This window comes from Bufo bufo, chromosome 3, assembly GCF_905171765.1.
Source record: "Bufo bufo chromosome 3, aBufBuf1.1, whole genome shotgun sequence".
Lineage (NCBI taxonomy): Eukaryota > Metazoa > Chordata > Amphibia > Anura > Bufonidae > Bufo > Bufo bufo.
In genome coordinates, this window is record NC_053391.1 from 410,430,014 (window position 1) to 410,457,717 (window position 27,704).

General features: G+C 42.9%; 1 protein-coding gene across 4 annotated transcripts in view; it reads left to right on the forward strand.

Annotated features, from left to right (window-relative positions):
* NF1 (neurofibromin 1) overlaps positions 1-27,704 on the forward strand; it is a 259,226-nt gene that overhangs the window by 58,986 nt on the left and 172,536 nt on the right. For all 4 annotated transcript variants that reach the window (XM_040424878.1, XM_040424880.1, XM_040424879.1 and 1 more), the window contains exons 9-16: positions 44-217; positions 2,121-2,249; positions 8,167-8,241; positions 11,418-11,540; positions 25,240-25,374; positions 26,822-26,935; positions 27,284-27,363; positions 27,523-27,646. In XM_040424878.1, coding sequence (XP_040280812.1) covers positions 44-217; positions 2,121-2,249; positions 8,167-8,241; positions 11,418-11,540; positions 25,240-25,374; positions 26,822-26,935; positions 27,284-27,363; positions 27,523-27,646 — 954 coding nt within the window. The remainder of the gene's footprint in view (positions 1-43; positions 218-2,120; positions 2,250-8,166; positions 8,242-11,417; positions 11,541-25,239; positions 25,375-26,821; positions 26,936-27,283; positions 27,364-27,522; positions 27,647-27,704) is intronic.

Genomic DNA, 27,704 nt, shown 5'->3' on the forward strand with positions numbered 1-27,704 from the left:
TTTATTTTTGCTGGCTTAACTCGTATGAAAACTCTGTTTGCAGAAACTATTTCTTGAAAACCTCAGGAAAGCTTTAACTGGGCATGGCGTAGGAAAACCACTGACTGAAAGTGCTGCAATTGCTTGTGTCAAGTTGTGCAAGGCTTCCACTTATGTCAATTGGGAGGATAATTCCGTCATATTTCATCTCGTCCAGTCTTTAGTCATTGACTTGAAGGTAGGTGTGATGCTAATGTCTAAAACACGGATATGTGGTAGGCTTCCGCTTTCCTGTTCATGATTTAGAAACGTCTGTGCCTAATGTACTGAAAGCACTACCTGCATTGTCAATGTACATTTTTACGCTCTGAAATTAGTTTAATTTCTGGTATTTATAAATGATTGGTGAGATGCGCCATATGTATCCGATGGCTGCTGGTGCTTTAAAGATGGCGCTGGTTCAGGAGCTAAGCTGGCGCAATTGCTGGTAGGTGCCTTCTGTGTTACACAGTCTGTGGACAGTGTCCACGATTGAGTTTCCTTAGGTGGATATAAAATAAAAGTAAAAAAGAAAAAAGTTTTTAAAATATAAAATTTTAAATAACTACAGATTCCACATTTAGCAAAAAAAAAATAAAAAAATATATATACAGTATATATGTAAGAAATCAGACAGCACTCCAAGACTTAAAAAGACGTGGTGTATTTATTCACCCATGTGGGTGTGGGAATAAATACACCACGTCTTTTCAAGTCTTGGAGTGCTGTCCGATTTCTTACGTATATTAAGGGTGAGAAGCCAATTCCCTTGGACCGCCGAATTTCTTTATTTTCTCTCTATATATAAAGTGTAAACCCTGAGCTGTGAACGCTGTACCAGAAAAAAGTGAATTGAAACAGGCAAGTTTGCGTTCCTGTCTCCTAGACCACATGTGGATTGTTAGCTTTCCTTTGTTCTTTCCTGTGTGTATTATTCCAACATTACTGAAAAAGGCAAATGGTTCTAAAATAGACATGAGTGAAAAACCCAGAAGAGGAAGATCTTTGTTTGTAGATTCTGTAGCCTTCAAAATGACTGTGCACAAAACTGCTACCCTGCAAACTAATGGTATATGCCCCCATTGTCTTAAATGGAAAAAGCCCCTTTAAAGGGAACCTGTCATCACCTTTTTGCTGTCCATACTAACGGCAGTATAAAGTAGAGACAGGTGAGATGATATCAGCGGTCTGTCATTTATAAGATAAAAGTAAGTGATTGCCGAGAACCAACATCACAATCATTGCAGACTGGGCCTGGAAAAGAGTCCCGGCCACCTGAGAAGAGTCCTGGTTATTCATGAATTCCTGCTCTCCTGCCCACCTGCTGATGACTGACCAGCTTCTACCTAGTTTTCCCCCTTTCTCTCTAGGAGAGAACTGCCAATCATCAGCAGATGGGTGAGAGAGCAGGAGATTATAATAACCAGGACTCTTCTCAGGTAGATTTGACTCTTTTCCAGGTCTGTACTGCAGTCATTATGATGCTGGTTCTCAGCAACCACTTACTATTAGCTGATGTGTGACACAGCGCTGACATCAGCATTTCTGTCACTATTTTATGCTGCCCTCAGTGAGGTCGGCATAACGTGCATGACAGGTTCCCTTTAAGTAGAGATTTAAAAAAGCTCATGTGCACAGTGCCAAAATTTTCTGCTAGGAAATTGACCTGCTGTTCAGATTTTAAAAGTGCAACGGTAGTTGTTTATGCAGATTTTCAGTGCATATGTCATCCTTTGCATTGAAAATATGTGGCAAATCCGTGCCAAAATCCACACCAAAATATGCACACAAGCGTATTTATTTTGTGGTCCACAAAACATGGATCTGTAAAAAATACAGATGACGTCCGTGTGACATCCGTATTTCATCCATTTTTTTCCCCGGATCCGTTATAACAATACCCATCCTTGTATGCAAAATGGACAAGAATAGCACATCTTTATTTTGCAGCCCATGCGGTTATACGGAAACGGAATGCACACAGTCAAACAAATATGTTCGAGTGCATAAGCCCTAATCCAATGTTCTTTATGCTCACATTTTTATTGAGCCCCTGTAGTAATTTGCTTTCATTAATTAACGTGTGCCTCTTGTCTTTTTAGAATTTGCTGTTCAATCCCAGCAAACCTTTCTCGAGAGGTGCAGGAAACCAGAATGCAGATGTGGATCTTATGATTGACTGCCTTGTTTCTTGCTTTAGGATCAACCCTCACAACAACCAGCATTTCAAAGTATGTGTGCTGTGTTTATTCTGTAATATAGGTTTTTAACTTCTTTACTAAGCTGGTTTTGTGTGTCCATGCCCTGCCTCTCTTGCAATCCCCCCATTCTGAGATCTGTGCTTTAATCATCATTATTTTATAATACTGCAGCCTCTTCAGAAAAGGACCTATTGTTTAAATTCCTGTTTTAATATGTTATTAATCATTTTTGATTTTTATTTATTTATTTTTTGTTTAGTCTATATTAAAATTATCCTGAATCCTGCAGTTTTCAGTCTGAGCCTCATAGTAGGCTGACACTTTCTGTTCTGTAGATCTCACCTTACAGCAGTCAATCGTATCACAGGCAAGATTACAATGCATGGTGATTTTATTTAGTTCTTTTAATAAAATTAGTGGCAGGTAACACCATTGTCTGTGTAGGTAAGGGTCTTCTGTAGAACTTGGATAGCTATTGTCCACATAGCTGCTGTAAAACCTATCGCTAAATGCTACGTATCATTTATGGTTTTATTTAGTAAAAAATGTAGATGATGATTTCCCTTTCATTTTCTGTTAATGTTTAGAGGTAGCTATACACACTAGATTGAAGTAGGAATAGCCGTTTTGCAGGTGCGGCTATGCTCATTTTATTCCATAGTGGTTGTTAAAGTTATTCCAACTAACTGTACATGTTCAGTGACACTGGGAGAATGATGGGGAGTTCTGTTAGAGAACTTTTCTTTCTCGTACATTCCATTGGGGGACACAGACCATGGGTATAGCCTAGGTCATTACTTGGAGGAGACACTATGCAAATAAAAAAGAGAGAGCTCCTCCTCCACGGGCTATACCCCCATGCTCCACCGGGAGGACCCCAGTCTTGCTTAGTGTCGGATAAGGAGGTGACATTTTAAGACTCTCTACTCCTGTATTTTTTTTCAGCAAGAGGACACAGGGTCGCATTTTGCTTCCCTGGTCTCTCGGTGGAGCGAGCGCCGGGGTCGAATTGGCGTCGCCGGCTACCCCCCCAAGAAGTTAAGTGGAACCGGGCTCGACCTGCAGCTCCGGCGGCCTACCAGATCTGGGGTCACCTATCCTGCCCTCCTACCAGATCACTGTCACTCCTTGTGCCAGCTAACTGAAGAGGTGAACCCCGCTGGTGTGGAGCAGAGGGCGAAGACTGCAGTACGCAGATAAGTATGTGCGGCACTCCTGCAGAGTCCCCTGCCCTCTTTCTGTCTCCTGTGTGACACTTAGGGTCCGCTTGGTGGGGGGGGAAGGATTCAGGACTCCCGCAAGAAGCCTGCCTTTAAGCCCCAACCTTCCTGGCGCCCGCGGCCTCAGTCGGCCCGCCCCGCGCCCCCCAAGCAGTCCTCCGCCTGAAGGGGCGCCCCTACCTCTTGCGGTGGGGGGGCCGACTGCTCTCCTTTCAACAGGTTTGCAGAGCTCACATCCAGGACGCCTGGGCCCTGGAAATTGTAACCTCCGGTTACAAAATAGAATTCGCTTTCAGGCCTCCAGAGAGTTTCTTCCCTTCTCGGGTTCCGGGGGATTCCGGTCAGGGCCTCTGCCCTTTTGCAAGCGGTCTCTTCCCTTTTGGACAGGGGAGTGATTGTCCCAGTTCCCCTAGAGCAGGGATGGCCAACCTGAGGCTCTCCAGCTGTTGCAAAACTACAACTCCCAGCATGCCCAGACTGCCTACAGCTAGCAGCCTACAGCAGGGCATGGTGGGAGTTGTAGTTTTACAACAGCTGGAGAGCCACAGGTTGGCCATGCCTGCCCTAGAGGAACAAGGTGCAGGTTTCTACACCACCACTGCCTTTACTGCCAAAGGTTCTTCGCAAGATCATGACGGAAGGGATTCCGACCATTCTCATCGCCCCCGATTGGCCTCGCCGCGCCTGGTTCTCGGACGTCACTCGGATGCTGGCAGACGTTCCGTGGCCTCTTCCTCTTAGGGAGGACCTACTGTCTCAAGGACCACTCTTCCACAAGAATTTATGGTCACTTTGTTTAACGGCATGGCTGTTGAGACCGCCATCCTAAAGAAGAGGGGCTTCTCGGACTCAGTCGTGAAGACCATGATAAAGGCCAGAAAACCAGTTTCCTCACGGATATACAGTCGTGGCCAAAAGTTTTGAGAATTACATAAATATTGGAAATTGGAAAAGTTGCTGCTTAAGTTTTTATAATATCAATTTGCATATACTCCAGAATGTTATGAAGAGTGATCAGATGAATTGCATAGTCCTTCTTTGCCTTGAAAATTAACTCAATCCCAAAAAAAACTTTCCACTGCATTTCATTGCTGTCATTAAAGGACCTGCTGAGATCATTTCAGTAATCGTCTTGTTAACTCAGGTGAGAATGTTGACGAGCACAAGGTTGGAGATCATTGTCAGGCTGATTGGGTTAAAATGGCAGACTTGACATGTTAAAAGGAGGGTGATGCTTGAAATCATTGTTCTTCCATTGTTAACCATGGTGACCTGCAAAGAAACGCGTGCACCCATCATTGCGTTACATAGAAATGGCTTCACAGGCAAGGATATTGTGGCTACTAAGATTGCACCTCAATCAACAATTTATAGGGTCATCAAGAACTTCAAGGAAAGAGGTTCAATTCTTGTTAAGAAGGCTTCAGGGCATCCAAGAAAGTCCAGCAAGCGCCAGGATCGTCCTAAAGAGGATTCAGCTGCGGGATCGGAGTGCCACCAGTGCAGAACTTGCTCAGGAATGGCAGCAGGCAGGTGTGAGCGCATCTGCACGCACAGTGAGGTGAAGACTTTTGGAAGATGGCCTGGTGTCAAGAAGGGCAGCAAAGAAGCCACTTCTCTCCAAAATAAACATCAGGGACAGATTGATCTTCTGCAGAAAGTATGGTGAATGGACTGCTGAGGACTGGGGCAAAGTCATATTCTCAGATGAAGCCTCTTTCCGATTGTTTGGGGCATCTGGAAAAAGGCTTGTCTGGAGAAGAAAGGGTGAGCGCTACCATCAGTCCTGTGTCATGCCAACAGTAAAGCATCCTGAGACCATTCATGTGTGGGGTTGCTTCTCATCCAAGGGAGTGGGCTCACTCACAATTTTGCCCAAAAACACAGCCATGAATAAAGAATGGTACCAAAACACCCTCCAACAGCAACTTCTTCCAACAACAGTTTGGTGAAGAACAATGCATTTTCCAGCACGATGGAGCACTGTGCCATAAGGCAAAAGTGATAACTAAGTGGCTCAGGGACCAAAAGGTTGACATTTTACGTCCATGGCCTGAAAACTCCCCAGATCTTAATCCCATTGAGAACTTGTGGTCAATCCTCAAGAGGCGGGTGGACAAACAAAAACCCACTAATTCTGACAAACTCCATGAAGTGATTATGAAAGAATGGGTTGCTATCAGTCAGGAATTGGCCCAGAAGTTGATTGAGAGCATGCCCGGTCGAATTGCAGAGGTCCTGAAAAAGAAGGGCCAACACTGCAAATACTGACTCTTTGAATAAATGTCATGTAATTGTCGATAAAAGCCTTTGAAACGTATGAAGTGCGTGTAATTATATTTCACTACATCACAGAAACAACTGAGACAAAGATCTAAAAGCAGTTTAGCAGCAAACTTTGTGAAAACTAGTATTTTTGTCATTCTCAAAACTTTTGGCCACGACTGTACTATCGTACCTGGAAGGCTTTTCTTGCCTTTTGTGAGAAGCTAGGCGTTTTTCCCCTTCGTTTCTCGGTTCCGGTGGTCCTCTCCTTTCTCCAGTCGGGCCTTGAGATGGGAATGTCCCTGAGCTCCCTGAAAGGCCAGGTCTCGGCTCTAGCCATTTTCTTCCAGCGATCCCTGGCTCTACTCGGTCCGGTGAGGACTTTGCTACAGGGGGTGGAGCATTCGGTTCCTCCGTATGTTCCTCCCCTGCCCCCCTGGGACATCAATTTGGTTCTGTCTTCCCTCCAGGCGGCTCCCTTTGAGCCTCTGAGGGAGGTTTCCTTGAGTCTTCTCACCTGGAAGGTGGTCTTTTTGGTGGCCATCACCTCGATCAGGAGGGTGTCGGAGCTGGCCGCTCTTAACCTCTAGGGAGCCTTTTTGGTCTTCCACCAGGATAAGGCGGCGCTACGCCCGGTCCCTTCCTTTTTGCCCAAGGTGGTCTCCGCCTTCCACCTTAATGAGGATATAGTCCTGCCCTCTTTTTGTCCATCCCCGGCGAATCGCAAGGAGCGCGCTCTCCATTCCCTGGACGTTGTCTATGCTCTGCGGGTGTACCTGTCGGTTACTGCCCCTTTCCACTGTACGGACGCCCTTTTCTCGGTGGATTCGGTCAGCTATTGCCACGGCCTATCGTTCACGTGGCAGGGTTCCCCCAGCTTGGGTCACCACGCACTCCACCAGGGCGGTGGGGGCCTCCTGGGCTAGGCGTAATTGCGCCTCGGCATCTCAAATTTGTAAGGCGGCCACCTGGTCGTCCTTGCATACCTTTACGAAGTTTTACTAACTGCACTCTTTGGCATCGGCTGATGCTGCCCTTGGGCGCAAGGTATTGCAGGTGGTGGTTCCTGTTTGACCGCGGGACGTTTCCCCCTGGAGGTGCTGGTCTTTTTCCCACCCCATGGACTGCTCTGGGACGTCCCATGGTCTGTGTCCCCCAATGGAATGTACGAGAAAAGGAGATTTTTTTTTTGTGAAACTCACCTTTTTCTCGTATTTTCCATTGGGGGACACAGCTCCCTCCCATTCTTGCCTGTTGCAGGAGGGGTTGGTTTAGTTCTTCGGGACCTCAGGGTTAACGGTCCGATGGCGGTATTCCTTTGTTCTGGTCTCCTTCTACTGATTTTGCACGCACTGGGGTCCTCCCGGTGGAGCATGGGGTTATAGCCCGTGAAGGAGGAGCTCTCTTTTTTATTTGCATAGTGTCTCCTCCTAGTAATGACCTAGGCTATACCCGTGGTCTGTGTCCCCCAATGGAATGTACGAGAAAAAGATTTTACAGGTGAGTTTCACAAAAAAACTTTTTTTTTTTTCTCTTTGTAAATTTTGTTTTTATTAGTTTTAAAACATAACAAAATAAAACTTTTATTAACAGTGCCCAAGGTTCCATCCTTTGTCTACGACTCTTTGAAGAGATCTATTGACCAACTATCAGATGAAAATTTCAAACACGTCTGACATCTGTTAGATGTTGTGTCATTGGTCGGCTCAAGCAATTGCTCGTTAACAGTGGATCATTTTGATTGACATTTGACTGTTTTGTTGAACTTTAATATTTGAGTTTCTTAAAGAGGCTGTGCTGAATTTAAGGGCTCATTCAGGCAGCCGTATAAATGAGTCTGCAGCCATTTCGCAATTTTGTGGAATGGCTGCAGAGCCATTCATTTCTATGGGGCCTCAAAAGCGGCGGACATTACACCGCTGCTCCGTAGAAAAGCTAGAGCATGTCCTATTGTCTGCAATCGCAGACCAGAATAGGCATTTTCCATTATAGTTGTGGCCATGTGCAGTCCGCAAAGCGTGGAACGCTCATGGACTGTATTCGTGTTTTGCAGATCTGCAAAACGCTGCGGTTGTCTGCACCCTAAATCTTATTCCCTATCCACCAGTTGATTGATTTGGAGCCGACTGCTGGGACCCCTTCTGATCCCTAAAATAGGAGCCACTTTCCCGCGTCCGAATGGAGCTGCAGGTCAGCATGCACGCTGCTGCGCTTTTCATTCTATAGAGAATATCGAGTACTGTAGTCAGCTGTCTCCATGAGGAATAACCCAATTATTCCAGGGACAGACATGTTTGACAATGAAACTACCCTACAAAAATTATTCAAATGACACCTCACATAAATGTAATGTAATATTTTTTTTTAGAAATCTTAAAATGTAAATTGTTTATTACCTGTTTACTTAAGTTGGAATGTTTGGTGTTGGTTTCATAGTTATGTGCTTTCATATATTTTTACAGATTTGCTTGGCACAGTCCTCGCCTTCAACATTTCATTATGTGCTGGTTAATTCTTTGCACAGGATTATCACCAATGTAAGTATTTACATGAGGTCAAAGGAAATGCTCATCTGTAGTACAGTATTTATACACACTTTTCGCTGCTTATCCTAGAGAAATGTTTAGTTCTCATGTTTTCAGCTCACACCTCCTTGCTAAATGGAATATGCTTTAATCCATTTAGGACAATACCAGGCTACAGAAGCTTCATATTACACATGGTTAATAGAAGTCTATGGAGAGGGAAGGGGGAAAGGGTGAACAGGAGCTCAGTGAGACCTCTGCAGATAAATAGGAAGTTTATATCTCAGCTAAGGTGCTTTATTCACAATCATACAGATCAGCACTTCTCTCTAATGTCCTCCATGATCCTAGGGCTGTGTCTGAGTGAGTAAGAGAAGGCTAAAAGCAGATTCTCCTACTTACTATGTGCAATGGATGGGAACTAATCTTCACCAGATCTAGGAGACTTTCAAACCAGACATTGTGTGCACAGGGGAAAACTAGTTAAAAAACTGCCAGATACAAGTGATATAATGGCCATAAAAAGTGTATTTCATGTGTATGTACACACTTTACTATCGAATCATGCAAAGTTTGTTGAAAGGTTAGGTACGCTTTAAATAAAAATGCTTCTGTGTATATTACTGATGCATTTGTTATGGTGCTCCATGGTGTTGTTTTCAAGTTTGTCGTACAAGGTTCGGGTTATCTAAGAATTCAATTATGGATTTCGCTATCACGGACCACATAACTTATGTCAGTGGTAGCTGAATCCATAACAGAATTCTTAGATAACCCATACCTTATACTCCAAACTTGAAAACAGAAGTTGGCTCAACCCTACTAGGAGCCAATAATTTGTTCCCAATAATTGGCCTGTATAATCGATCAGCTGATTAAAGTGCAAACGTTTGTTGGTTGATGGGCATCTTTCACCCAGGTGAAAGATGCCCGATTATCGGCAGTCCATCTTCCTGTGTAATCTGGGATTTGCTGCCGATGGTCAAGAGAACTGAATAAGGGAAGGATAACTGAGGTAGTAATCATTCCTCCCACCTTAAATGTCTTAAGGTTCAGGCCAGTGCAAACGAGCACTAATAGATGTGATATCATCCATCGGCGCTCATACTGCCCAAACGTAGGACATTGTTATACAACCTTAAAGGGGTTTTCTGAGATTTAAATACTGATGACTCAGGATCTTGCTGATCAGTTGTTTGAGAAGGCAGCAGCTCTTGCAGTAATGCTGTGGCCTTCTCTCAGCAGTTCCCTAGGCCAAGTGACGACACGTTAATCGGCCACATGGCCTAGCAACAGCTCAGCCCCATAGAAGTGAATAGGGGTGAGCTGCGATACCCAGCACAGCTGCTATACAATGTACGGCAAAGTGCTTGGAGACTACAGAGACACAGTAGCTGCCGCACTTACAGGCGCGCCGGTGCCTTTTCAAACAGCTGATTGGTGGAGGTCCCGGGTGTTATACCCCCCCCCCCCCCCCACTGATCAGATTAAATCTTGAAAAACCCTTTTAAAAATAAACCATCTAAAATTGTGCCAGATTTGTCAGAGTGGCTGGCTGATAAATCTGTTGTGCATTTGCACTTGCCATACATTGGTAATGTGCTCCAAAAGTGTCAAAAACATTTAATTAGGATTTTTATTTTATTTGCGCCACCCAATTTCATATCTGTTTTTGCAGTCCGCAAATAGCTGATCTGTAGAACACGGAAGCCGTTGCATGCCATAATTGTTTTTCAAACTCCTTTAGAAATGTCCTATCCTTCGTGGCACGGACATACAAATGTGAACAGCACACTGTGTGCCATCTGCATCTTTTGCGTCCCCGTTGAAACGATTGGGTCCGCATCCGATCTGCAAATGTGCGGATTGGATGCGGACTGCACATATGGTCATGTGCATGAGCCCTAGTTCAGTAGTAATTTAAGGGGTGGGGAGCTCTGTCTGCTGAGAATGAAAGCCCTGCAATTCTAGTTTAGCCCCACAGCTCCTTCACAATCTTGCCCGGTACAGATTCCCATGTGCTGTTGTGCAGGCACGGACAGCACAGGGGGTTGCAGTACTAAAATAGCGCTGCAGCCCTTAATCCTCAGGATCTACAGGACTCCCAGATATCGGCACTTCATCAATATAATATTATTGCACCATTAAATGCAGCATTTTCCAGGTATAGTGTTTTTTTATGCATTTTCCTCAAAGCTTCTCTATAGGACTGGAAAAAATAAATAAAAAATCTATGAATTAAAAAAAAAAAAACGCAACCCAACTACAACTAAAGTTCATAGGATTTTTTTTACAAGCCAAAAGATATGCTTCAAGGAACTTATGTGTAAAAGTAGCCATTCGCTGGCTACCCACAGTAAGGGTGCATTCTCACAACAGTATGTATTTTGCCATCCACAATTTTTTTTTTTTAATAACGCAGCACGAACGTCATCTGTATTTTTTGCAGACCGCGTTGTAACGATGCCTATTCTTGTCCGCAAAATAGATAGGAATGGGACTTGTTCACACGGATGAACATACGGATGCGGACAGCGCATGGTGTGCTGTCTGCCCTTTTTGTGGCCCCATTGAAATGAATGGGTCCACATCCGATCTGCATTTGCAGCCGTTAGCACTATAGCACATAAACTTTTTTTGGCTGTTTTACACTTTACTTGTATAGAAAAGAACTAATTGATCAGATAGACACACTGTCTTGTGTCCTGGATTGCATATCCTAAGCCTTGTGGTGATCATTGCTAGTACGGGTATTGGAATTCCGTCTCCTACGGTTTCCATAGCTGCATTAATGATCGCACTGGAAGGAAGCTTTTAGAGTAATAGGACACGTCAGGAAGTAATCTTACCAGACGCACCGAAGGGCTCGCAGGCAGAACGCTCACTCCATTGTATTGAATACCACTGACTCAGCAGCCTGTCATCAATGACACAAATTCTCTGGTGCCCAACAGCTGATACCGTAGTCTGCACAGACACATGGGCCAGATTTAACTGTTTAATAGCTGGAATAAATCAGAGTGTTTAGTAAATTTTTAATTTCAGCCTAAATGAAGTAGACATGTGGTGTTTGTACATTTAGGTGCACGGAATCCTAGTCATGTTGAGGGAGCCATCCTTTATTTTTATGATCTTTAATTTTATTTGAATAATGTAACCTAATTTTATCTGTCCCTTTATCTTTGAAGTCTGCACTGGACTGGTGGCCCAAGATCGATGCTGTTTATTGCTACTCAGGAGAACTCCGCAGCATGTTTGCTGAAACGCTCAGAATTGTCATGCAGTTACATACAGCAATCCGTCTGACGCCGGTAACGTTTGTAGTTTGTGTGTGGGTTTTATATTCTTTGTTCGTCACATGTCTATTTAGCTCATATCTTCTCACTAAAGGCAAGTGCATCATTTGTTTTGGGGCTCATGCACACAAACGTATTTTCTTTCCGTGTCCGTTGCGTGTTTTTTTTTTTTTGTTTTTGCGAATTGCATGCGGAACCATGCATTCATTTCAATGGGTCCGCAAAAAAACCTGAAGTTACTCCGTGTGCATTCCGTTTCCGTATGTCCGTATTTCCGTTCTGCAAAAAAATAGAACATGTCCTATTGTCTGCATTACGGACAAGGATAGGACTGTTCTATTAGGGGCCAGCTGTTCTGTGCCACAAAATACAGAATGCACACGGACGTCATCCGTATTTTTTTGCAGGTCCATTTTTTTGCGGACCGCAAAATATATACGGTCGTGTGCCTGAGGCCTTATAGTCATATATTCCTCTTTGTGCTTTTTAGGTTTTTCTTTTTTGTGTTGTAATGGTATAGGTATCTACAATGTTGGTTTTGTGTGATTTGCTCCTGTTTTATAATTTGTCATTTACATCATACAGCAAATGAATGTGTTTCCTTGAGAAAGCATTAATGCAGTGATCTAGATCCATTTTATTACATTTTTTTTATTCTGTCATATCGTATATATTTGTCTAATTATTATTTTAGTTTAAGATTTAAAGGGGCACTATCTGAGTTTACTTTTGCCTAAAGGGGTTGTCTGAGTTATATAAAAACTTGGGGAACCCCTGTAAATGGCCTAAAATAACAAATCAATAGATACTCAACAGTTTTTTCTCCTACTTCTTTGCTGCTCTGCGGTCCTCCCCCTGCTGACGTCATCTTTTTGGCTGCAGTGGTGTCTTTCTGTGCATAATTCATCACTGCAGCCAATCATTGGCCTCAGCCGTGCACGCAGAGACCAGTGATTGGCTGCAGCACAGCCAATCACAGAATTTCACCACTGCAGACAAAGAGCAGTGATGAGCACTTCGCAGGAAGTAGCAGAGGAAAAACAAGTGAGTATACAATAATTTGTTATTTTAGGCAGTTTTCTGTTATTGCCAGGGTTTTTATAGAACTTGGACAACCCCTTTAAATGTTAATATGGCAGTAAGAGGGAGGTCCGATTGTCCCTTCTCTATCATCAACTCTGTGTCAGATTGCCCTGAGCTGAATGGCTAATCTCTCACCATGAAAATGCAATCTGTCCTGCAGGCAGCATGTTCTAGAAAAGGAGTAGATGAGAAGATTCATATAGTTTCATGGGAAAAGTTTAAGCAAAGCTTTCAATTGCCGTAATTCATATTAACCCCTGCATGTTAGTCTGCATACAGATGTAGCTGACAGTCACTGATGAGGACCAGACACAGGACTAATAAGCCCAGAACTGGTAGAGATTGAAATCCAATGCAATTTGCAGGCAGCATGTTATAGAGCAGGAGTTGCCAAGCAGATTGATAATTGTTTTATTTAAAAAGATTCATCATAACTAGTAATTATTCATTTAAGCAAAATGTGTCATCTGAAAATGACCTATTGTTTAAATCACATTTTTATGTTTAACATATTATTAAATAATTTGTAATGTTTTTAATTTTCCATGTCACTATCTATATTTAAACAAAAACCATAAAATCCTGCAGTTTTCCCACTGGCCACTAAGTCTAATAATAGGCTCCACTTCTTGATCTGTACAGATCACTTTACTGCAGTTACCAGCTTATCTGTCTAATCCTGCCTGTAATGATATCACCTCTGTGTATAGATAAGACAGGATCCACCATTCACAATGGGTGATTGTCAGAACTTATCCATTCTTCCCTTGTACAATGACCTCTGCACAGGTCACAGAGCATGTCTAGAAGACTCTCCCATAGAAGTCAATGAGGTCCCCTCCTGACCATTGTGTCTATGGCTTATGGGGCAGCTATGAAGCAATTTTCTTAATGCTGTGTCAACGCTGTTAAAGGGTATCTGTCAGCTCAACTCCCACCGTACTAGCACAAACAGTATATAGTGTGACGCTAAGGGCTCTTTCACACTTGCGTTGTTGGGTTCCGGCATAGAGTTCCGTCGTCACGGCTCTATGCCGGAAGAATCCTGAGGATTATCCCAATGCATTCTGAATGGAGAGAAATCCGTTCAGGATGCATTCAGTTCCGGAACGGAACGTTTTTTGGCCGGAGAAAATACCGCAGCATGCTGCGCTTTTTGCTCCAGCCAAAAATCCTGAACACTTGCCGCAAGGCCGGATCCGGAATTAATGCCCATTGAAAGGCATCAATACCGGATCCGACGTTTAGCTTTTTCTGAATGGTTACCATGGCTTCCAGGACGCTAAAGTCCTGTTTGCCATGGTAAAGTGTAGTGGGGAGCAGTATACTTACCGTCCGTGCGGCTCCCGGGGCGCTTCAGAGTGACGTCAAGGCGCCCCACACGCATGGGTGACGTGTCGCATGGATCACGTCATCCATGCGCATGGGGCGCTCTGACGTCATTCTGGAGCGCCCCGGGAGCCGCACGGACTGTAAGTATACTGCTCCCCCGCTCCCCACTACTACTATGGCATCCAGGACTTTAATAGCGTCCTGGGTGCCATAGTAACACTGAACGCATTTTGAAGACGGATCAGTCTTCAAATGCTTTCAGTTCACTTGCGTTGTTACGGATCCGGCGGGCACCTCCGGCAAATGGAGTGCACGACAGATCCGGACAACGCAAGTGTGAAAGAGGCCTAAGTCCGATTGTGTAATTCTTATCTTCATACTTACTACGTTGTGCTCCGTAAAATGTATTGTAAAGACTACTCGTGTGCCCTTTCCATTATGTGCATGAGCTTGGGAGTCCTCTCAATGCATTTTACTGCTGTTTGTGGAGGCACCAGATTGGAATGCATACGAGCATGAAGATAAAAATTACATAATTGGACTTGGCGTCATAGACACAATACAACGCATACCCTAGTTTGGGGTAGTGTTTCGGAGTTGACTGATTCCCTTTAAGAACATCCCAGACAAGATGGAAGTCCCCATAATCATGTTCAGCAAAACGGAATAAAAAAATATGCAACCAAATTAAAAACGAACCTGAGAAAAAGGATATATGATGATGTGATTTTAACTGGCAGATAAAGTTTTTGGTGACACATTTCCTTTAATTCAGTGGGTGGCCCTGCAGAGTTAGCTGTCACTTAAAGCAAGTGACAAGTTAGGGCTCATTCACACGACCGTGGTTTGGTTCCGCTTCCGAGCCACACTAAGTGTACTGTCCGCATCCGTTGCTCCATTCCGAAGGCACACGGGCGGTATCAGTGTTCTGCGGATCCGCCATTGCGGACTGCAAAATACGGCACGTTCGTGTAAACAAGCCCTTAGGCTACATGCACACAACGTATTTGTTTTGCGGTCCGCAAATCACGGATCTGCAAAAAAAAAACAAAAAAAAAACTGATTACATCCGTATGCCTAAAACGGACAAGAATAGGACATGTTCTATTTTTTGGGCGGGGCTACGGAATGGACATACTGATGCGGACAGCACACGGTGTGCTGTCCGCATTTTCTGCGGACACCCATTGAAATGAATGGGTCCGCATCCTATCCGCCAAAAAAATAAAATAATGGAACGGACACAAACAAAATACGTTATTGTGCATGAGGCCTTATAATGAAGCTTTCCAGAGAAACTATATATTCATCTGCTCTGCTCCTTCTCCTTCTATCTGCATATTGCACTACATTTTTATGATGACTGGTTTACTTTAGAGGGAATGTGTCGGCAGAAAATTACCAGTGTTAATCAACTTTTTATCTTAAAATATTTAAGAATTTCTGGAGACTTTTTTTATTTATTTTTTATTTCCAAGTGACTTTGTGTTTGATAAAGAAAAATCCCAAGATTTTGCAGTTTTCACACTGGCCTCTGAGCCTAATAATAAGCTGATGGCACCTGTTATGTAAAGATCACTTCTCAGCAGTCATCTCATTATCATAACAGGCATTATTTCAATGAAGGTAACAGCAATAAATAGTGCAGGCATTCTAATTTTTTAGTTTCCTATGGTCCACGTGACAGCTGTAAAGCATATTACAAGTGCAGAGCAGTAGCTCAGGCAAGATGTCTGCTCTCACAATTTTGTATAGCATGCAAAAAAATATAATCAGAAAATAACAAATTGCAAAAGAGTGTTTCAGTATCAGTGATACAATCCCTTTTATCTGAGACAGACTTGTTGTTAGGGCGTTTATCTCTAGCAACCAAACTGTCCGACAGGACTTGGCTTTCCAGCTCAAAACTGGATTATCACTATGCTGACTACATGGGATGGCAGAAGTCAGGACATGCCGTTTTCCGTCTCGTTAATCAGATTTTTCTAAAGAAGTAAACCCTCTTTAGTAGCAAGTCTTTATGTAGATTTAGTGTTATTGAGATATACAGTCGTTTTGGAGTGGGTGTTGTATGTGGCAATTGTCATTGATTGGTGGTGCTTTGTCTTCTGCTTGCTTTGTTTTTATTGGCTGCTGTCGGTCACATGATCAGATGCCAACCAGTCACTGTTTTGCATGGCAGTGGGCTTCTGTTGCTGTAAGTATATGACCCATTGTAACCTCCACAGAAAAGGCTTCCGATTTTTGCTGGACTTTTCTGTGTATAGTTACCGCAATGTTCATGTCATTTCATTTCAGAAACAGGCAGCATGTCTTCACTACTAGTGGATTCATAGAAAGAGGACTGCCAAAATGTCAGGTTTTTGTGCAAAAGCTGTGCTTTTTGTCAAGATTACTGCAGTCTTGTTGTTCACAAACATTTCCTCACTTCATTTTCTGTTTTAATTTGTCTTTTTATAGATTACTTTGTGTCTTCCTATTAGTGGCAGATCCTGTTCATACATAGACTACAAACCGCTCCATATTTAGAGAGGACCTGTTGCCTCTCCTGACATGTCTGTTTCAGCAACTACTTAAAGGGGTCGGCTCATCTGAGACCATGGGAGCATATCGCTAGCATATGCCCTCTGTCTCCGGTCCGGCCACCACCAAGCGCTCTCCTCATAGAAGTGAATGGAAGCGCACCGTGCATGACCAGCCGCCACTCCCGCTCAGCTATTTTTGGCGCTCCCATAGAAATTAATGGAGGGCGGCTTCAGCACTTTCGGAGCTCCGTCCTAGCGATATGCCCCCATTGTCTAAATTCCCCATGCAATAACAATTCTGGAGCATCGATGGTTTTGGCTCTAAATTGTACCATTCCTTTATTATTCCTGTTAGAATTGCTAGCAGTTTGCAGTGAAGGTCCAGATGGGTGTTACCAGTTGAGGGTGTGTCCCTGCACAGTCTGACATCATCTAATCAGTGCAGCCAGTGTCTCACTGTGCAGGGACACACCCCCTAACAGGTATTTTCCCCTGCGCCTCCACAACGGCCATTACAGGACAGGAAACAACACAGAAGCACATGATTTAAAAAGCCTCCTCCCCTTACCTATTCAGTTGTTGTTTCCTGTCCTCGGGTATGCGCTGAAGCCTCTTCTGGAGTGCCAGGAATATTATCTTATCGACCAGCCTTTACTCTTCTCCCCACGGTGTGGGAGGGCTGGAGCAGGGAACGGGAACCCCGGGGACGCATGGCCTCCCTTACCCGTTCCTCGGAATAAGCTCTGCATGCAAGCCTCCCCGAGCTTGCGATATTCCCAGGTAAGGGGAACTTGCGCGGGATCCGACGTGATGACGTCACCAGGCGGGATTCTCCTTGGGCAAGAGAATCTCGCGATCAGGTGGTACTTCCGGTGGTGTTCAACGTTCAAACAGATCGAGGAAATCCACTTTCTGTCGTCACTCTCCGCTTGCAACCATGCTTGCCCCCGTGGAGAATTACACCACTAAGAAGCCTGGAGATCCCGCTGCCTCAGCCCAGTAAGCCTTCTCCCCGGTGGGGCCTTTTCTGTCCTCCTTGGACATTTATATGTACCTTTTATTGGGTTTAAGGAATTCATGCTTCCCTCAAAATTATCACGTGGTGTCAGTCGTGTCTTATCATCAAATCCACCCCTGGTGTAGGTGTTGGTCTCTCTCTACTTGGCCCTATACATTTTTTTTGTTTTAATCTTTATAGGGCAGAGAGACCATGATGCCTAAGCCAGCAGGTGGAGACTCGGGGTGCAATAAATGCGCTATTTGCCGAAAATCCTTCCTAAAAAAAATCTAAGAAACCTTTGTGCCCTAAGTGCAGTGAAAAGGTGGTATTTAGAGGAGTCACCTTCCTTCCTTTAGACCATGAGAACCATGATTAAAGAAGAAGTAAATGCAGCAGTGCACTCAAAAATTATGCCACAATCCCCAGGCCCATCCATGTCTCGTAGATCTCTTGCTTCTGATATAGCATTTGATCTGGATGAGGGGGAATTAGTATCCGATCCAGACTCTTCTTCCTCTGATGATGGTTCTTGAAAACCTTTGTTTCTCCCTGAAGAAACCGAAGGGCTTCTAAAAACCATAAGAGCAATTATGAATATAGAAGAAGTGATCCAGGATCAGATGTTCCAGGGGTTGGGTGAGAGAAAGAAAAAGAATTTTCCCATCCATAACCATATCAAGACCTTAATATCCAGGGAATTAAAAGATCCGGAAAAAAAGAACAGCCGTGACAAATTCCTTTAAACGGAAATATCCCTTTTTAGAATCCGATTCTAATCTGTGGGACAAGATGTCAAAAATAGATGCTCCAGTCTCCCGCGTTTCTAAAAAAAAAACAAAAAAAAAACTCCCTCTCGTTTGAGGACATGGGTCTCTTGAGAGATCCCATGAACAAGAAGTGTGAAAATTTATTGAAGAAATCATGGGAAACAAATACAGCCATGTTGCGTCCCAGTATTGCATCTACCTGTACAGCCAGAACGCTATCCGTCTGGCTTAATCAATTAAAAGAACACCTGGCAGCAGGTACACCTAGGGATGAGATCTTAGCCTCTTTGTCTACTTTGAAGAAAGCATCCAACTTTCTGGCAGATGCCTCTGCTGACTTCTCTGCTAGGTCTGCGGCTTTATCTAATGCGATCCGTAGAGAGATCTGGCTTCATAGATGGTCTGGTGATGCAATTTCTAAAAACCACCTGTGCTCAATCCCTTGTGAAGGAGACAGATTATTTGGTTCGACCTTGGACGACATTCTTGACAAGGGCTCAGACAAGAAAAAAGGATTTCCAGTCGAAAATCGTTGCTTTAATCAAAGACGTTCAAAGAGACGTTCCTTTCAAAACCAGAAAAAAACGAGACTTAACCAGAGAAAAAGAGGGGTCAAGAAAGTGGCAGCCGTCCAGGGGCAGAGGGAGAGAATTAATTTTCAATCCTGAAAGCTCCTCCCTTTCCACACAATGACTCCATAGACCATGTGGGAGGCAGATTAAAACACTTCACTCCTGCCTGGGAAAATATGGGAGCCTCCCCATGGGTTGTAGCTACCTTAAAAGAAGGCTTGAGACTGGAGTTTTTGTCTCATCCCCCAGACCGGTTCTTCATAAACAAAAAACTGCCTCAGAAAGAAAAACAAATTTTGTCTAGAATCGGAAATATCCTCTCTAGTATCCAAAAAAGTACTCCTTCCAATCCCAGAAAATCATTACGGCGAAGGTTACTATTCTCCAATTTTTCTCATGAAAAAAACAAACGAATCCTTCAGTTTAATAATAAATCTAAAATCCTTAAACAAATCCATCATCTACAAAAAATTCAAAATGGAGACTATAAAATCCACTATAAACTTACTCCCTCAGGATTGTTTCATGGCGACTATGGACCTTCAAGACGCGTACTATCACGTCCCAATATACCAGAGCTATCAGAAATATCTAAGAATCGCGGTCTTCATATGCGATCAGTTACGCTATTTTCATTTTAGATCCCTCCCATTCATACGCTTCTCAGCCTCGGGAGTATTCTCAAAAATCATGTTAGAAGTCACAAAGTACCTTCACTTACAGGAGATTTAAATTATTCCATACTTGGACGACTTCCTGATTGCTTTTCCGTCGGAGGAAGTCCTACGATCCCACCTTTCCTAAGTCCAAAGATGCTTCACTACTTTGGGTTGGGTGATAAATTTAAAAAAATCAGACCTAAGTCCAGATCAAAGAAAGCTCTTCCTGGGGGTGCTTCTGGACTCTCATCATCTAATCTTTTCTTCCTCTAGATAAATCTCTCAGTTCAGCAGCCACAGGGTCTCTTCAATAAGGAATATGGTGGCCATCCTAGGTCTCCTGACGTCAACAATCCCGTCGGTCAGATGGGCTCAGAGTCACACGAGAATCCTTCAAGCATTTCTTCTATCCTCCTGGCACGGTACCAACTCCACTCTAGAAAAACGAGTTCTCATTCCCAGGTCAATAAAAGAATCTTTGATGTGGTGGAGAATAGAGAAAAATCTGCAAACGGGGGTCTATTGGCACCAGGGAAAACAAATGATTGTGACCACAGACGCCAGCAGTTCAGGTTGGGGCGGTCACTCAGGCGGAAGAATCAAGCAGGTCAAAGAAATAAGAAAAAATAATAAACAGCAGGTGCACTTTCCCAGCCATGGCACAAGTCCCTTCTTTATGCCTTTCCTCCCTTCAGTTTGATTCCAAGAGCTCTTATGAAGGTAGAAGAAGGGGCTCAAGTAATATTCATTGCTCCATTTTGGCCAAGGAGATCCTACTCAGGCTGTCTGCAGGAATATTATGGACTCTTCCATCAACCCCGAGCCTTCTCCACCAGGGCCCAATATATCATCCCAAAATTAACCAACTCAATTTGACGGCCTTGAGACTCAATGCCTCGCCTTAAAAAAGAAAGCTTTATCAGATGCTGTAATTTCCACGATAAGTTGAAAGCCCATAACATTAAAATGTACCCGAGAACATGGAATGCCTTTTTATCCTTTTCAGGTAATGTTTCTTTTCTCCAGATATCCCACAAATTTTACAGTTTTTGCAGGCAGGGCTAGATAAAGGCCTTCGACCTGCAACACTTAAAGTACAAGTATTAGCCTTGAGTGCATTTCTGGATATAAAGCTAGCAGATTCACCTTTAATTAAGCATTTTCTGAATGGGGCTATGAGAAGTTTACCCACCTTCCGTTCCATTATTCCACCTTGGGACCTGAACTTGGTCCTTTCAGTCCTGATGGAACCTCCGTTTGTGCCAGTTGATGAGATTTCTCAAAAGCTTCTCACCTTCAAAACAATTTTTCTCGTTGCAATAACAACTGCTAGGAGAGTTGGTGAGATCCAGGCTCTCTCTTACAAACCTCCATATCTTGTTATTCTAGATGACCGTATAGTCCTCAGACATTGCTCTTCCTTTCTTCCCAAGGTTGTTTCCACGTTTCATACGAACAAGAGGTTTCCTTACCTTCCTTCTGCCTGTCTCCATCCTCGGAAAAGTATAGAAAATTCCACAACCTGGATGTGTTTTATCCTACCTGAACACCACCAGTAGCTTCAGGCGATCAGATCATCTCTTCCTCCAATACCAGGGTCCTAACAAAGGACAAGCAGCCAGCAAATCTTCCATAGCAAGATGGATAAGAGATTTGATTACCTTGGCCTATGTCCAGAAGAATCTTCATCCTCCAATCACTAGAGATCACTCTACTAGAGCAATGGCTTCCTCCTGGGCGGAGTCTGCATCCGTCTCATTGGACCAGATTTGCAGGGCAACCACTCTGGCTAGCCCTATGACTTTCTTTAATCATTACAAATTAGATATCCTCAAAGGCCAGGACTTACCTTTTGGCCGCAGAATTCTTTCAGCCGTAATCCCCCCCAACCCCCCTTACAGCTGATTTCTGTTAATCCTCCTGTAAGTGCCGTTTGAAGGCGCCAGGGAAAAGGGTAAATTACTCTTACCGGTAATTGGTTTTTCCAATAGCCTCCAGAACGGCACTAGGATTTCCCGCCCTTCTATTTACTTTTGTCTTAAAATGATGTAATTTGCTTATGTTTAATACATATTTTTTGTTCTTGCATCACTTCCGTGTCCTCTCTTATTGACTGAATAGGTAAGGGGAGGAGGCCTTTTAAATCATGTGCTTCTGCGTTGTTTCCTGTCCTGGGGGCAGGAACACCCTCCTGTAAGTGCTGTTGTGGAGGCTATTGGAAAAAACAATTACGGTAAGAGTAATTTACCCTATTCATTCATGACTAGAAGGAATAGTAAACGAATGATAGAACATAGTCATAGGAATAGATGCTAAGTTGTGACATAGAGAATGCAGTTAGTTGCTAAAACAGACGTGTCAGGAGAGGGGACAGATCCTTTATAAAGTGGCCATTGTGACAGAAATTCTTTTTAGTTAAAGGAACGCACCTAGTGAACATATGATAATGTGTGCCTATTGGGAGGTGCGTAGGATGACTTTTTGTACCCCTGTGTTGTGCCCTGCCCCCTCGGCATTATTACCAACCCAATTATTATTTTATTCTAGACAACTTAGCCATATTGGAAATCCTTACATTGGTTCGTAGAATTCATTAAAAAAATAGGGAACTATAAGAATAAATAAAAAAATAATTGAATTTCACTTCCCCGGCCCCGTCTGTTCCAGCACCAAAACAATTTTGTGCCCATATACCACGCATGAACCTCACAGCCAACCACTGGCCTCAACGCTTTATGGCACCAAGGCAGTTCGGACAGTGAGTTTAATTTTTTAGAATATTATTCTTATACCGTCTGTTTTTATTTTTTTATATTTTTTTTTGATTAGCTGGGACAACTGCTTCAGAAGCATAATACCAGCGATATTTATCTGTATTTACAGTGAAGTGTAAAATGATAATTCCAATAATCTGCACAAGCTCTTCCAGCTTCATAAAAAATCATGGCTGTATCAGATTTGATTTTAATGGACACTGGGAAAAGTTTCCTATTTGTATGGATGGCAACCCTGCTCATCGTTCCTCGCACAGTGTAACAGTGTTTTGCAGTTTATCCGTATCTGTCTCATAGGTGCGGGCGTTCATCTCTCCGACAAAACCGCTGAAACCAAATTTTATTTCACCCAGTGATAAAATGCATAAATAAAAGCATTTTTAGTATCTTAATGGTGAAGTATATGTGTGATACACCTGGAGTAGAAAGCATATGTAGTGGAATATGTTTATGAAGCTTTTCCTTCCCTCTATATAAACGTACAGTGATTATTAGCGCAGAACTTTCCTCTAAGGAAGGCTGCGTTCACATTTACATTCGCAGCCTCGGTCAGTAGATACCATCATATTTGACAGGCAGAGCAGCACCACATTCTGTGCTATTCTTCCCATCAAAATGGCTTACAATTCAGTTCAACCTGATGAACCCCATTAAAAATCATTGGGGGACTTTATTGCAGCTGGTCATTTATCCTTTGTTTCTGCTCTGCTGACACAAAATGGAACTGTAGATTCTAATGTGAACAGAGCCTATGGGAGACGGTGTTCAGAAATTTAGAATATAGTACACCGGGTGAGCGCTTAGTGGTTTCAAACACAGCTTATTTTGGAAAAATGCAACTTCCTTTCTTATGTAGTTTTTAAAAAAAATTAAAGTCTGAAAATATAAAGTGGCCCTAAGAAGACTGTTTGACACAAACCTGTTTTTTAAACTAATTTTTATATCCAGATGTTCTAAACTGAATATGTGCACTGTCTGTAATTTGCTGTATCACATCTCTCCAAGTACAACTTAACAGGCTTAGCCTACTTTCACACCAGCGTTTTTGCTGGATCCGCAGGGCTCAGCAAAAACACTTACGTTACTGTTAATACAATTATCTGCATCCGTTATGAACGGATCCGGTTGTATTATCTGTAGCATAGCCGAGACGGATCTGTCATGAACTCCACTAAAAGTAGATGGGGAACGGATCCATTTTCTATTGTGTCAGAGAAAATTGATCCGTCCCCATTGACTTGCATTGTGGGTCATGACGGATCCGCTTTGCTACGCATCCCATGACGGAAAGAAAAACGCAGCCTGCTGCGGTTTGCTCTCCGGTATGGGAACACAACCAAACAGAATGGAATGCATTTTGGAGCACTTCGTGCTGTTCAGTTACGTTTTGTCCCCTATGGCAGATCTCAATACTGGAAAACAGAAATGCTAGTGGGAAAGTAGCCTTAAAATCTTTTCTAGAAGGCAGCATCGAGCAAATCATTACTTTATTTTTGAAAAGTGATTTGAATTAATGAAAGCTAGAATATGGTTGGTTATTATCGGGAAAAAGGCTACTTCCCTTTAAAAACAGGGTTTGTCTATTTTGTTCTTACATTCTTTTGTGTAATGGTATTGACCTTATATGTGCATTTCTTCCTAAATCTTTCCAACTTTGCAATTAGCTTTTATTACACCATACAGTCCAGCGGCAGGATATGCATGCAGGTCACCATTAATTGCCGGGGCTGTACAGGTATGGCCTGGTGGTTAGAGGTAATTCATGTTTGGGCATCCGTAAATGAGTTTTTTTTTTAAGTAATTTTATTTGTGTGTACAGCTGATCCAACTGACCAACAGCTGCTTTTTGTTTCCGTTTGCAGCCAATAAAACTGATCAGATCTGTCACATGATCAATTCCTTTAAAAGAGTTATTCCATGACTAATTAAAAAAAAATAATCGGACACCATATAGTACATGACAATCTCTTTCTAACAAAGCTAGAACGAGCCCTGTACCTCACATGGATCCAGAGATCTCCACATTCATTGCTCTGCTAGATTTATGAGGCTGACAGCTCAAGGGGAGGGTCTTTTCTGCTGCAGCTAAGGGGGCGTGTCTATGCTCTCCTGATCACAGCTCAGGAGCCAGTTGAAGGATGAAACTGAGCATGTGCGGCCGTCTCGGTGAGACAGACAAATAAATAAGAAAAAAAATAAACAGCAGGTGGCGCTATACAGATACATTTTATTGAATAACTCAGTGGCTATGCTAAATGTTTAATTATATGCAATTACAAAAGTATTCAGACCCAGGTGCTGGTTTGAAAACTGTAGTGTAAACTATTTTTCATGGGACAACCCGTTTAATGTTCCAAATCTGTAAAAACAGACTCATCTGTTAAAAGGTAGTTGTAGCCTGGTATAATTGGCATGAATAGGAGGGCTATAATTATAGCCAACCAGATCGTAAGCTCATAAACAGTTTTACTATGCAATGATGCAATGAATAGGGTATTGCAAATAAAACATTATTGCGATATACATCTAGCGGCACCCCCCTTCTGGTCCACCTTCTTTTGCAAGTGGACACTCATTCATTCGTTTGTACATTTATACATTCATTCATTAGTAGATTAATAAAAGTATATAGCTATATCTCTGTCTAGACCATATAAATCTCTGGAGCTATAGCTGAGACTATTTTTATTCAGGGGAGGAAGGGGCTAACGAGAGCATATTGCAATGCATCCTAGGAGCTGCTGCCCACCCACAGTAAGAGCAGTCTCTGTTTTAAATTTGCGGATAATCCCTTTAATGATATGACAGGACCACTCACTGCAGAGAATGTATATTTTTAGGCTAAGGCTCCACAGCAACACAGAGTTGCAGTTATGTGAATCCTGTGGGGCCCTAGCCGAAGTTTTTGTACAACTGAGAAAGCGTATGTTTCCTAACTGTTTAATGCCAAAAGTATAGTGTATGATTCCTTCTATTGACAGTGTGCTGGAATTTTTCCTCAGAGTCTTACCTTTAAAGAGAAAATGCCATACCTTAAATTTAAAGAGAAGCCCACCGACCTGGAGACCAGAAGTTATAAGTACTTGTTGCTGTCAATGGTCAAACTCATCCATGGGGACCCAAAGCTGCTTTTATATGTAAGGAAATTCTGTTGCCCTTTCTTGATGATTATAATAAAAATGTCACACTGCTTGCTGTGATTGTAAATGGTCACTATTGTTTCCACAGAGTGACTATCTCATGAATCAGTAGTACAGCTGAATATAAGAAATTTTGTAAGATACCGTAGCAGAGAAAAATCCCCCTCCCCAATTAGACTATTATTGACTGCTGAAGTATTGAGCTACAATGAGTGACAAAAAGGAGCTTATTTAAAGAGACAAACACGTGCTGCCCATAGAAGTCTGTAGGGATGGAATGAAGACTGTTGCTTGAAGGAGAAAAAGGAATTTTTCTCTGATAACATATATTACAGAGTTTCTTATATTTACCTGTACTATCGGTTTATGGCAAGTGTGTTGAAATGACCATGGCCATTTAAAGTCTGTAATGAAGTCCATATGATCCTTGAATTGGTCTTTTCATGAATAGCCATTGCCTTAATTTTGCACAGTATATCTTATGATGTTGCAGCTGCAACATTTACTTACTGCTGGATGCCATCTTTTCAGCAGTCAAAATTTTATAAGATGCAGGGATTTTGGAGTTGCCTTGAGAATGTTAGTAGCATGCTGCATCAAGGCATCCGTTTTTGTTTTTTTCCCCTCCTAATTCAAGTCCGTTAGTATGTGAAATGCATGAAAGTGGTTTTTCCATCTAAATATTTGTGGCATAGCGCTACGATATGCCACTAATGTCAGATAGTTGTAAGTCTCCAGCAACTCTCCCTTTACTTCAGAGGGCCTTATCAAGACAGAGTTGCTGCGCAGGGGCGTCCACACGTTATCACTATAGGGTTCTGAAAATAGCCAAGCGCTGGCTTGCTGTTTTCAGCAGTAACATTAAGGTGGCTGCTCTTGCGCAGCTTGTTCATTTATTGCTATAGGACCTCCGAAAATAGGCTATTTTCGGAAGTCTGATAGCAGTGAATGGAGAGCACACCGTGCATGCCGGATTTGCACCATCTGACATCTGTGGCATATGGTAGTGATATGCCACAGATATTTATATGGGGAAAACCCCTTAACCGTACCTTGTGCTGCAGGAGCTTTATATTTCAGCTGTTAGAATCTAGGCTCTTGTGATCAGTAACTAAATCTGTAGAATATACAAAACCTTGATGTATCTTATGTCTACCTGTAAATGAAACGGAGCTGCAGTACCAGGTGCAGGCTCCCATGCAGATGGACCTCTGTGTCATGTTCCCGGAAACACTGCAGCTCATTTATTGGACTGAGCATTGGAGGTCCCAAGTGTTGTAACCCATGATGATCACACAGTGATGGTCTTTTCTAACACCAGTAACTCTTTAGGGAAATGCGGAGCTTTGTATTTGCACCGTTGCGTTAGTTTTACAGATAACGGGAGGTCAACCCATAATTTGGAAATGTGTTTGTTCCCCATGTTGCATGTGTTTGCGTCCAGAACCCAGGAAAAGCAGCACCTGACACACAGAACAGTACCGCAGAGTTAATTAACGGATTGGTACAGTTGGTCCCGCAGACAAACATGCCGGAGGTGGCACAAGAAGCCATGGAGGTGAGCTCTCTTTTCTGATGTTACTACTGTTATCAAAGGTGTCTGATAAGAACCAGACATGTTGAGTTGGAATTACTTATGCCAGTTTTCTGAAGCTAATTTCTGTAGTTCCACACCTCAGCAGTGACGTAAACCGTTCTCATTGTGGGGTATTGCGATCACGGGCATTCAGGCCATATCCACAGCACCCAGCTTAGGTAGAAGTGAATGGAAAGAGAGGAGCACGTTTCATCACCTCTCTATTCATTCTGTCCCCTGTTTTTGACCTAGATATGGGTCCCACACCGTGATGGGAAATGATATGTTAAATACCATCTCTATTTGATGAATATATTCTTTGTGTAATAGGCATTGTTGGTTCTACATCAACCGGACAGCATTGAACTGTGGAATCCAGATGCACCAGTAGAAACCTTCTGGGAAATAAGGTAGGTCAAATGGGACAAGTGCTGCAGTGCCATTCATGTCCTCGACCCAGTGTACAGAGCTGTGCTGTTCCAGTACCACCTGAGCCTCTTCTCATATGTAAAATTCTGTTTTTAGATATTTTATTTTTTATTAACTTTCTTTTACTGTCTCTCCTATAGTTCTCAAATGATCTTCTGCATATGTAGGAAATTGACAGGCCACCAAATGCTCAACAGCACTGAAGTCCTTAAATGGCTCCGAGAAATATTGATTTGCAGAAATAAATTTCTTCTTAAATACAAGGTATTTTTAATTTTTTTGTCTTGATGCGTTATACTCATTATCTGGATCTGCATTTAGT